The 10,882-nt window shown below is 42.7% G+C and overlaps 1 protein-coding gene across 1 annotated transcript; it reads left to right on the top strand.

Annotated features, from left to right (window-relative positions):
* The first annotated feature begins 1,174 nt into the window (after positions 1 to 1,174).
* sowahb (sosondowah ankyrin repeat domain family member B) lies at positions 1,175 to 7,307 on the top strand. Its single transcript, XM_085357946.1, has 5 exons — positions 1,175 to 3,245; positions 5,355 to 5,591; positions 5,831 to 6,210; positions 6,395 to 6,582; positions 6,795 to 7,307. The coding sequence occupies exons 1-5, from the start codon at positions 1,205 to 1,207 to the stop codon at positions 7,249 to 7,251; spliced, it is 3,303 nt and encodes a 1,100-aa protein (XP_085214072.1). The 5' UTR covers positions 1,175 to 1,204; the 3' UTR covers positions 7,252 to 7,307.
* Positions 7,308 to 10,882: the final 3,575 nt, after the last annotated feature.

The raw sequence follows: 10,882 nt of genomic DNA on the forward strand, positions 1-10,882 counted from the left end.
TCCCTGGAAAAATTTGAAATATGAGTTTGGTTACTCACTGAGATTATTTCTCAAGCTGTGTTTACACACGTACCTGAACAGAGATGTTCAGATTTAAAACATTATGGTGGTAAAACTGACTTAAAATTGGTGGTGTGTCCCTTTAATTCTGTTTCAGTTGACCCCACTGACTTCTTACTTAAATAAATTTAGGTAATTTTTTTTTTTAAACACAGAAAATGTGTTGTCAGGTGAGTAAAGTACAAAAGGAAACAAGTGCAAAATGGTGACCTTTTTATTTTTAATCCTTACATTTTTTCTTTGTTTGATACATTTTTGTCATATCTAGGCTTCCATAGGTCCTCTGTGACTCATTGGAGGATCAGGTTTATAAACTTTTCTCACCTTGCTGTATAACAGGCACCATTTGGCTTCCCGTCCCTTCATACAGACTCCGAATGGTTTCATTTCTGCAGTATATGATATTTATTTGCTTCTGATCAGTGGAGGGTTTTTGACTTTTATTCCACGCCTACGTGTTTAGTTTTGAGAGCACCTTTTAAATATTCTCCAAGCAGTACAACACACACACACTGCCGCATGCCCTCCTCTATAACCCCAGTTGTACTGTTGATTACTGTTTATTTTCAGAGGCACTAAAGAATATCTCGAAAAGATTCTGGTTTATTGTTGAATGAAATTCAATGTTTGTTTTCTGAAAGACTTAAGAACAATAAATAAAAAGTAACAACTCTTTTTTTTGCTAAATAAATGTTTTTGTAAATACTATCAGACTCTTTCTTCTCATCCTGTTGACCTGCACACACGCACACACATATAGATGAATATCATCACTGCAGTGGAAATAAAGTTAGAAAGAATCGGGATATTTAAATGATGTAAAACAGCAGCAGGCGAGCTCTCGGACCTTTTACAGAAACCTGCTGAAGTTTTAGCGCTTCCCTGTCTGCAGTGCTATAAACACATGATTATTATCACGGCTTTACTGCACATTTGCTTCCTGAAATAGGAGCTCACATCTTCACTTCATTTAGATCCTCAACACACATCCGGGTTACCTGCGGGGATGCAGCAGGTGAGAATGCGGTTAAATACCTGGGGTGGGCGGAGTTTATTCTGGTCTGACAGAAACAGCTCCTGACCTTTGGGACTAACAGGGCGGGAGAGAAAGAGAGGAGCTGCATAAGGCACTAATCGGAGCGCAATGGCCTCGGAGTTCACTCAGGACGCGGTGCTGGTGTTCCTCCAGAGCCGCGGAGGCACAGTGAAAAACTCCGACCTGGTTCTGCACTTCAAAAACTTCATTCGGGATCATGCGGACCAGGACCGAAACCGAGAGCTCTTCAAGAAGTTCGTCAACTCCGTGGCCACCGTCAAACAGCTGGACGGAGTGTCTCATGTGATCCTCAGGAAGAAGTTCAGAGGATATGTCCCAGGTAAGGGGGCTGAAGTGGGCTCCTCCGACCCTCCGTGCGTCCCGGTCGGGAAGAACGCCGAAACTGCCGCTCCTAACAAGCCGCGACAGAAACCGCAGCAGAAAGAAGCGACTGCACCCGCCCCGTCGGGAGAAACTGCAACGAAAACAATCCTACCTGTGGCTGGCCTCGTCCTGACCAACAACAACAGCGTGCAGGAGAATTTAAACCTGAGGCAGCAGCAGGTACACCAGTCTATACAACCAGTGACAGCACAGGTAGTGAGTCACAGCCCACAGACACCACAGCTGAAGACACCAAGTCTGCCCACGCCTCCTGCTCTCGATCAGGCTTCTAAAGTGGGGCAGGGGCAGCGGAGAGTGGGTTTTGGTCCACCTCCTGGTGTCACACCTGCACCTCCTCACAGAGCAACCAGCCCAGGGTCAGAGGTCCTCACAGGGCAGAGGCAGCCAGAAGTGGGTGTTCATGCTCAGCGTGCCCCCCGACGGGCGGGAAACAGGCCAAGCTACAAAACTGCTGTGAGCCAAGATGATGAAGAGGAGAAAGAGGAGGAGATCACAGTGACGCAGATTTCAGCAGGAGGAACGCGGCCCCCGAGCGCTCTGCTCAATGCCCCGGGGAGGGTCACGCCTGCTCCTTCTTCAGGCCAGAAGAGTTACAGTCAGGGTACTGAGGGGCAAATGCTCACCCCTCGGAGTCCAACTAGGGTCATTCCGAATAACAGCAACTTTGACCTGAGACAGCAGCAGGCACACAGCGCACCTGACCACTCTGTGCGACCAGTGTCAGCACAGACGGTGAGTCACATCCCACAGAAACCACAGCTAAAGACACCCAGTCTGCCTACACCTCCTGCCCCAGATCAGGCATCTAAAGGGGGAGAGCTGAGAGGGGGTTTTGGTCCACTTCCTGGTGTCACACCTGCATCTCCTCATAGAGAAACCAGCCCGGGCCCTGAGGTCCTCACAGGGAGGAAGCAGCCAGAGGGGGATGTTCACCCTCAGCATGCCCACCGAAGAGCAAGAAACAGGCCAAGCTACAAAACTGCTGTGAGCCAAGATGATGAAGAGGAGGTCATAGTGACGAAGGGTTCAGCAGCAGGAGCGCGGCCCCCTAGTGTTCCACTCAGTGCCCCGGGGAGGGTTACGCCTGCTCCTTCCTCAGTCCAGAGGAGTTACATTCAGGGTACTGAGGCCCTCAGAAGGGGGCCCCAGCCTCCAGAAGGTGGTCTTCATCAGGAGCCTCCTGTGCCTCCACAGCTCACCCAAAGGCGTTTGAAGCACAGACAGAGCTATAAAACTGCTGTGAGTTATGATGAAGATGACGTAGAGGAGGTCCCCATGAGGCGAGGTTCAGGAGGAGGAGCGTGGCCACTGAATGTGCCGCTCGGTGACACAGTGAGGGCCATGTCTTCCTCATCGCCATGCATCATAGACACGCCTGCACCTTCATCTGTCCCACAGATTTACATCCAGGGCGCTGAAGGGGAAAAGCTCAGCCCTCACTATCTAGGTTTGAGGGAGGAAACTGCAGGCCCTAGGCTGGAACTGGGCGAGACCACCAGACGCAGCCTGCCTTTGGAGACGGCACTCCACCACAACATCCAGCAGGGCCACCAATACTCACCACTCTCAAGGGAACCCAAACCAGGGACCAATCAGAGCGACGGACCGTTGATGTCGTCCAGCCACAGCAGCATCTACTCGCCCTCGTCCGCTGGCGGCTTCCACAGCACCAAGTGGCCGCCGTCTAACCCCACCAGAGAATTGGGATGGACCAGCAGCTCCTCGGATCTGCAGATCAGAGCAGGTACGCTAGCAGGTCTTTTTGTTAATGTTAGCTGGTTAGAAGCTTGTCAGTATTAATCCACCACTGAAAATGGTCCCCCATCAAAATCACTCTTTCCCCGGTCTCAATGACTCCCCCTGACTTTGTCAGCGATAAATGTTCTCAGGAGAACCTCCTCACTGTCATACACAGGCAGAAATGTGGAAACTAATGCAGAAAGTAAATGAAATTAAATGAATATGTCAAAATAAATGACTACTAAATCAGTTTAAAAATCAATATAGCTGAAAGTTCAATACAAAATAAAATAAAGAAATATCAACTTATGTCACAGTTTATAGATTATTGCCTCTATTTATTTTTAATATTAATTTTGGTGCATTTAATTACATTATGAATTTTCACTTTTCACTGGATGAAAAAGTCAAGCTCTTATGTGACACATGAAAAACTTATGTATGTAAACAAGCATCTAGATCTGTGTATTTATTCATTTATTGATGTTTAATTTATTTCATTACCTAATACATTTGCTTTTGTTTGTTACATTTTAGAAATTATTATTGTAAAATTACTCACGGCCACTTTATTAGGTACACCTGGGCCAGACCCTTCAGAGCTGCTTGAATTTTTAATGGCTGAGATCGAAAAAGGTGCTGCAAACTTTCCTCAGAGATTTCAGTTCACACTGGCATGATGACATCACACAGTTGCTGCAGAACTGTCAGTTGCACATCCATGATGTGAATTTCCGATTTCACCGCATCCCAAAGGTTCTCTGTTGGATTGGTCTGGTGATGAGTGAGGCAATTTGAGTACAGTTATATATTAGAAAATGAGTTTTGTGACACGGTCCATTATCCTGCTGGAAGTATCCATCAGAAGATAAGAACATTGTGGTGATAAAGGGAAGGGCAAGCAATGCTCAGGTAGGGCATAGGGTTTAAATGAAAATCAGTTGGTACTAAGGAGCCCTAACTGTGCCAGGAAGATATCCCCCTCTAATTTCATCCTATTTTAGTGTGCCTGTGTGAAGTTTCTTTTTTTCTTAGCTGATGGGAATGACTCTGGTTCTGCCGCTGCTTCAAGGTTTGACGTGTCTGCATACTGCATACTTGGGTTGTAACATGCTGTTATCTGACTTACTGTTGCCCTCCTATCAGCTTGAAACACTCTGGTCATTCTCCTCTCACCTCTGGTATCAACGAGGCATTTTCACCCAGAGAACCGCCGCTCACTGGATATTTACTCCCACTAGATCAGCAGTTATTGAAATACTCAGACCGGCCTCGTTCAAAGTCGCTTAAGTCACCTTTGTTTCTCATTCTGATCCTCAGTTTCATCTTCAACAGCTCGACTTTACCGTTTCTACATGCTTAAACATGTTACATGCTGTACTTGATTGACTGATTAGATGTTTGTATTAACAAGCAGTTAAACAAGTGTGCCTGACAAAGTGGCCGAAGAGTATATTAACACAAACAAGTGAAAATGATAGATTGTCCTTCTATTTGTTACAAAATGTTACTATACAAATCATATTTGATCTATATCATTTACCATAATCACAAGGGGATGTTTTATTTTTTTTAAATTAAGTAAAGACTCCTGAGCTAGTCATTCATTTAGGCCATTTAAGATTCTGACAGTTGTGGTCCTCCATACTGTTCAATTGGTAGGAGAAGAGTAAATTTAAAAAGAAATTTAAAAAAATGATCAGCTTAATAGTCAGAAGTGATACTTAATTTTTTTTAAAGCTTTATTTATTTAATCCAACAGTCTTTTATTTATTTAAAACTTAAAACATAAAATAAGTGATTATAGCCTGAGACACACTTATGGGGCTTTTAATAGTACATTTTCGCAAATTGATAAGAAAATGATTACATTTATTATATTTATGAATGACAGATTTTTGTCAGTTTTGGTCCTCCATACATTTTAGCTACGTCAAAGTTCATCTCAGTAATAGAGTCCAACTCATGCCTGACACATAATGAACAGTATGTACTTAAATAAGCTGGCGTCCTTAGTTTGGGTTTCCTGTGTATGCACCTCTGCCCGAGGTTCATTAAGCAAAAGTGGTAATCCAGCTGTTGACTTGTCTCTGTAACATTTCCGTGAAAACAGGTGTGCCTGTAGGCGTGCCCAGAATCCAGGGAACTGTCAAACAAACCAAAGAGGGTATGTCGGACTCCATGATGAGTCGTGCTGACACTAAAATAGTGCCTTGGCATCGCTCCACCGGTCAGCTCTATGACGAGCAGGAGCCCTCAGCTCGTTCGTCACCGCTACGTCGCTCCACTGACCAGCTCAACGAGAACCAATCCTCTCCGGGCCGAGTGGCGCCGTTTTATCTTTCCACAGGTCTGACCCGAAGTTTAAGTTCACTTATTCACTTCTAAGCATTTAAAACAGCAGTTTCTGTCCTTTATCAGCCCTGTTTTTCATGTTCAAATTGGTTAATTGGAACAAAATTTTAAGTAACATCTTTTCAAACTTGCCTTTACTTTCCCACCTGCACCATAACCATCGCCTGGTGTCCTTTATCACTGGGTGGGAATCGATGATTTATACCACACTGAACGCTTCCCTCTGTCTAAAAGGTGATCTCTGTGATCGTGAAGACGCAGTGTCAAGCGATGACTCCGTCTCTTCACCTTACCTGCGGCAACGCCCTGGTGCCACCAACCGGATGAGCACCAAACAAAGGATGTCCCTCAGCATGGGAGCCGACCTGGACCAGATTCTTCAGGGGGAGGCAAGGGAAGGAAGAGGAACCGAGGAGGCTCGGAGGAGCCGCCTCCACCGGATTTCTTCCTCGCTCAGCCTCCGCCACAATCTGTCGTGCTCCTCATTATCATCCTGTTCCACGCCGCCTCGAAGCCACAGCCTCGCCAGTCTGGACGAGCCAAAAGGAGAAAAGATGAATCTATCTACAGAAGCCTCGCCCTCCTCCAACCACCGTGACAACCACGGTCGACATGTAAGACTTATTAAAACTAACAACTGTGATTAACATAATCACAAGTATTAATTACTGTTCACCTGTTCATAGGTTACATGCTTTCAGCATAGGTTATTAAACCTATACTCTCCTTTTGCCCCACACATATCATATAATACACGATGAGGCTTCATTAATTAAAATTATGTGCTCCTGTCATCAGTCGCTGGTTCCTTTGGAGCCGAGGGAACATACCTGGCTGGTTAAGGCGGCGGCGGGCAACTGGCCGGAAATCTACACCCTCTTCAGAGAGGAACCGTCCCTCCTCAACAAAAAAGACTTCATCTCAGGCTTCACTGTACTGCACTGGATTGCCAAACACGGCGACCACCGAGTCCTCAACACTCTAGGGTACGCAGCAAACTTGTGACCTATAATTAGGAACGTCTGAAGTACTTGTGCGGATTAGTGCTAGTTTTGTCTGCTCAGGTTTAATAGTGGAAGGTAGACCAGTGACCCACTCATGACTCTCTTGTGTTGACAGCAGCGTTATAAAATCTTTAATGTGTTTATTGTTTATAGATGATAAATGGCACTCATCCATCATCCATTTTCGGTTTCAGGTATGGAATTGAAAAGCACTCTCTTACCTTCGACGTAAACGCCAGGTCTAACAGCGGTCACACGCCTCTCCACATTGCTGTCATGCACGGTCACAAAAACATCATTCGGTTGCTAATCAAGAAGTTCCAAGCTAATGTGAAGCAGAGAGACATGGCAGGTAAGAGACCATGGCAGTACCTGAGCCTCGACGCGCCACTGGAAATGTTCCACTTGCTCGCAGCGCCGATGCAGGACGTTATGTCAGGAAAGAAAGGTGTCGAGATGGCAAACACCAGCTGGGAGCAGCAGCAGAAGCAAAGCCGCCACCTGCGTCACCATGCCTCCTCAGCTTCAAGAGAGAGCCCGCTGACAATTGCGAGTAGAACGAAGGTGAAACGGGCAACCTCACTCGCTGCGTTGCTTAAACACAAATCGTTAATACGATTTCAAGCAAATCAGGTGAACTCCTCAGCTTAAACTTCAGGGTTAAGCTTGTTTCAAGAGTCTTGCAACATGGAATAGTCAGAACAGCTAGCTGGTCCGCGGGTCTTAAAAACTACCAAGACAGAGATTAAGAAGCAGCTAACTGTTTGTCACACTTGTTCCTTTGTCATATGCTTGGGCACCAGCAGTGATTCTCATACAGTAGTGAAAAATATTTCCTTTCCTGAAACCAGCAAAAACTGCCAGAAACTATTAAAAGAACAAGCCATGCTGATTAGGCCACTGCATAATTCACTTTAATATAACTTTACAGTGTTCACAGTAGCAGTCAATGTTACCACCTTATTAATTATCTAGCTATTTAACACAGAAACAAGTATTAAATAGACACAATGACATGACAATGACTGCATGACATCATGTGAAAAAACCTCAATACCTGCCTGGGGAGCGGTTAAACCTCTTTTGGAGAAAAAAACTCAACACACCCTCTGGTGGTAATGCTGGTAGTTCCTAAACACGCATTTTTAAGAATGATCTTGTTTTACATAAAGAGCAGTGGCATACCAATAATCGCCCTTTCTTTCAGTGAAACTGAAAATATGCAACAGGATAAACAGGATTTCTTCACAGTGGATATATAGAACTGCACATTTTCAGGGTATGTAGGACTTGACTGCCTCCTCTCTCCTCTGTGAAGACCTTTCTGAACTATAAAACCCTATAAACAGATAAATCAGCTCTTTCAACAGCAGCTGTGAGCTTTGCTTTTAAAGCCTCATTTGTAGGTCCTTTTCTGCTGTTGATTGTTGGAAGCCTCTCCAACTGGATAAATATGCCGTATAATATTTCACCACTTCTTATTATAACAAAAGAGAGATTAGTTTTTTGAAGGCCAAAACCTTGAGCTCAGGCCAAACAACTGCAATAAAGAGAATCATGAGTTTCCATGGCAGACTTTGAATGCCTAACAAGAGATTGTATCACAAAGAAGCTGAAATATGATCTAAAGAATGCGATTGTTTAAGCGGGGATCTGATCTGCGAGCGCTTGACTGGTTTTCAGCATGACTTTATTATCTTGCAGTTGTGACAGGAGAACATACAAGGTGTACGTTTACAAGCTGCAGGCTAACAGGAGAGACAGTTCCAGTTTCAGCCGTGATTCATTTACTGATACTTATTTAGAGTTTGGAGTACACACCGCTGCTTTGTTAATGTCTGTTTTACATTCCTCCTGCTGTTTACACATCATCCATCAGTTTGTTCAGTGATTTCCCCCCCCCCCCCCCCCCCTCCTCTTTCTTTTAACCAGTGTTTAGTGTGACTTCATAAAGATATTGTAGACAAATCAAGAATTAAAGTCACTCGGAAAACAACTTGTGAATTAGATTGGCACAAATTAACTGCCTCCTAGGGAGTATGCATTTGTGTTGTTGATATGAACCCATAATAATGTTTAACAAAAATAAGCACATATACCAAAATGTCAAATTCTTCCTTTAGCTTACAACTTTGTCTGTATTTTCTGAGTGCCAATAATCTACACATTTAATTAACATTTGCATTATTTTTTCCACCTTTTTAATTTGACTGTTTTCATGTTATGTTGTTGTCAACATCTGCAGTTTGGTTTTCAGTGGTTGCCAATTTTGACTGGTGACCATTGGCTTGACATAGCTACTGGTAGTCAATTTAAATTACTAATGTCACTTGCTAATGCTAGTCTAACATGACCACTGGCTTGAGGTGGGTAAGGCTATTTAATGTCAGCTAACTTTGGCTGTTAGCTTAGTGTTATATTTGGTTGAAAAGGTTAAAATTGGCTATTATCAGGTCATTTTGATTACTAGCCTAGTAATGACCATTAGCTTGAAATTGTTATTGCTATTCAATGTCTGTTAATTTTGGATACTAGTCTAGCATGACATTAACTTGAGGTGGCTAATAGTAGCTGTTGTCAGCTAACTTCAGCTGCTAGCCTGATATAACTATTTGCTTGAGCTGACTACTACTACTAGTTGAGCTAATTTTGGCTGACCCCAGGGTTTGATGCGACCATTAGCTTCAGATGGCTAATACTTGCTCATATATTCATTAGCCTGAAGTAGTCAATAACAGTTAACATTAGCTAACTTTCTCTCCTACAGTCCCTGAAAAGCTTTGAAAAGTTGTACTTTTATCTAAATTTACACTTTTCTGCATTTGTTTATACTTTTGTCACAGTTGAACTGAAGTTGTAGCTGGTGGATAGGGGACAAAATTATTATTATTATTATTATTATTATTATTTATATTAATTACTGTGACAAATTATAATCAATGTCACCACTTTGTTTCTTTTCAGTTTATCAGTTGTCAAAGTGAGACTGATTATTATTTTACCCAATTTCTATCGTGAATATGTAACGTTACAAAAAAACAGATTGTATGAATGAGTGAATGTTAAATGTGAAAAAAAAGTTTACAATTATCAAGTAAACATGTAAAATTTGTACTGGACATCTTTGACATTTTGCTATATGTGCACCACCACCAAGTATCACAATTTCTCTCATAAACACTTTGTGTTACACCCTTTTTAAATGCTTCTTAGCAGACCTTCCAGAGGAACTCAAACTATTCAAGAAATTAAAAAAAAAAACTGATGGAGAATTTGTAAAATGCTGAGGAGGAATTTGAAGTTGAGGCGGTGTAAAACATGTAAAAGCACAAGTATTATCCTTTCACAACCACCAGGGTACATTACATTTGACTGTTTTGTTTGTAAATTTGTCTGTTGTTTACTTTGACAGATGCACATTATATTTTTAATGCCACTGAATATTAAATATGTTTCACAGTTGGATATATGTTTTTTGTATCTATATTTGAAAGGCCTGATGAAGGTCGAGTCTGAAATGTTGCAATTAAATATAAATTCTGCAAGTCAGATCGCATGCTGGAGTGTGTTTGTGAAACATTGGTGTGAGGGTTTCTGTTTCTGTGTTTCAAGACTGTTCTTCATGCTTGTGGGCATGTTCAATCCTGATTTGTTGTGTTTTTGTTGTGTTTGGGTGGGTATGACTGTAATGGGGACTTGAAACCTGCTTAACAGTCACATTATGCGGACTTAAAGGAAATTAATATTAGTCAGGGTTCAGGGTGCTGCTGTTCTTGTAGCTGTAAAGGCAATTTTTTTTAAATCCTCTTTGAGGATTCAAAACATGACTTTTAGATTATGTAATGTGGGTATTTCAGTAGAAAGAAGTGTGTATGTAAGTGTATGTGTGGTTTTTGTCTGAACAAGCTCAGCAGCAGAAAGTCCCTTCCTATATAACCGGTCTGACCTGTAGCATTATTCCACTCCATTTCAGTGTCTCATAATACACCCAGCTGGGATATGTTATTGCCAAAGTTATTTACTATAAATTTGTGAAATCATGCTCCATTTGTCCTTCCCTACGTCATTCCTGTTTATCCAAATTTAAACTCAGCAAGTGTGTTGGTGGGGACTTGAGTAAGTTTGGTGCTAAGATTGACGTCATTTGGATCAGTGGTACTTTTATTTTGACAAAATAAACTCACAGGCATGTTTCTTTTCCTTGACATTAATGCATTCCCAAGCTTTTCAGCCCAAAGTTTAACCCTCAGTGAAGTGCCAAATCCTTACAGTAAACCTAACC

The sequence above is a fragment of the Diplotaxodon limnothrissa genome, linkage group LG7 (assembly GCF_057381915.1).
Source record: "Diplotaxodon limnothrissa isolate DT_005_m linkage group LG7, D_limnothrissa_male_GT1.1, whole genome shotgun sequence".
Classification (NCBI taxonomy): Eukaryota; Metazoa; Chordata; class Actinopteri; order Cichliformes; family Cichlidae; genus Diplotaxodon; species Diplotaxodon limnothrissa.

Bases quoted from the DNA above. Each gene is read 5' to 3' on its own strand.
- sowahb (XM_085357946.1), top strand. From the start codon at position 1,205: ATGGCCTCGGAGTTCACTCAGGACGCGGTGCTGGTGTTCCTCCAGAGC. The intron at 6,211-6,394 runs GTAAGACTTATT...TCCTGTCATCAG, and splicing joins GTGACAACCACGGTCGACAT to TCGCTGGTTCCTTTGGAGCC. The intron at 6,583-6,794 runs GTACGCAGCAAA...TTTCGGTTTCAG, and splicing joins CGAGTCCTCAACACTCTAGG to GTATGGAATTGAAAAGCACT.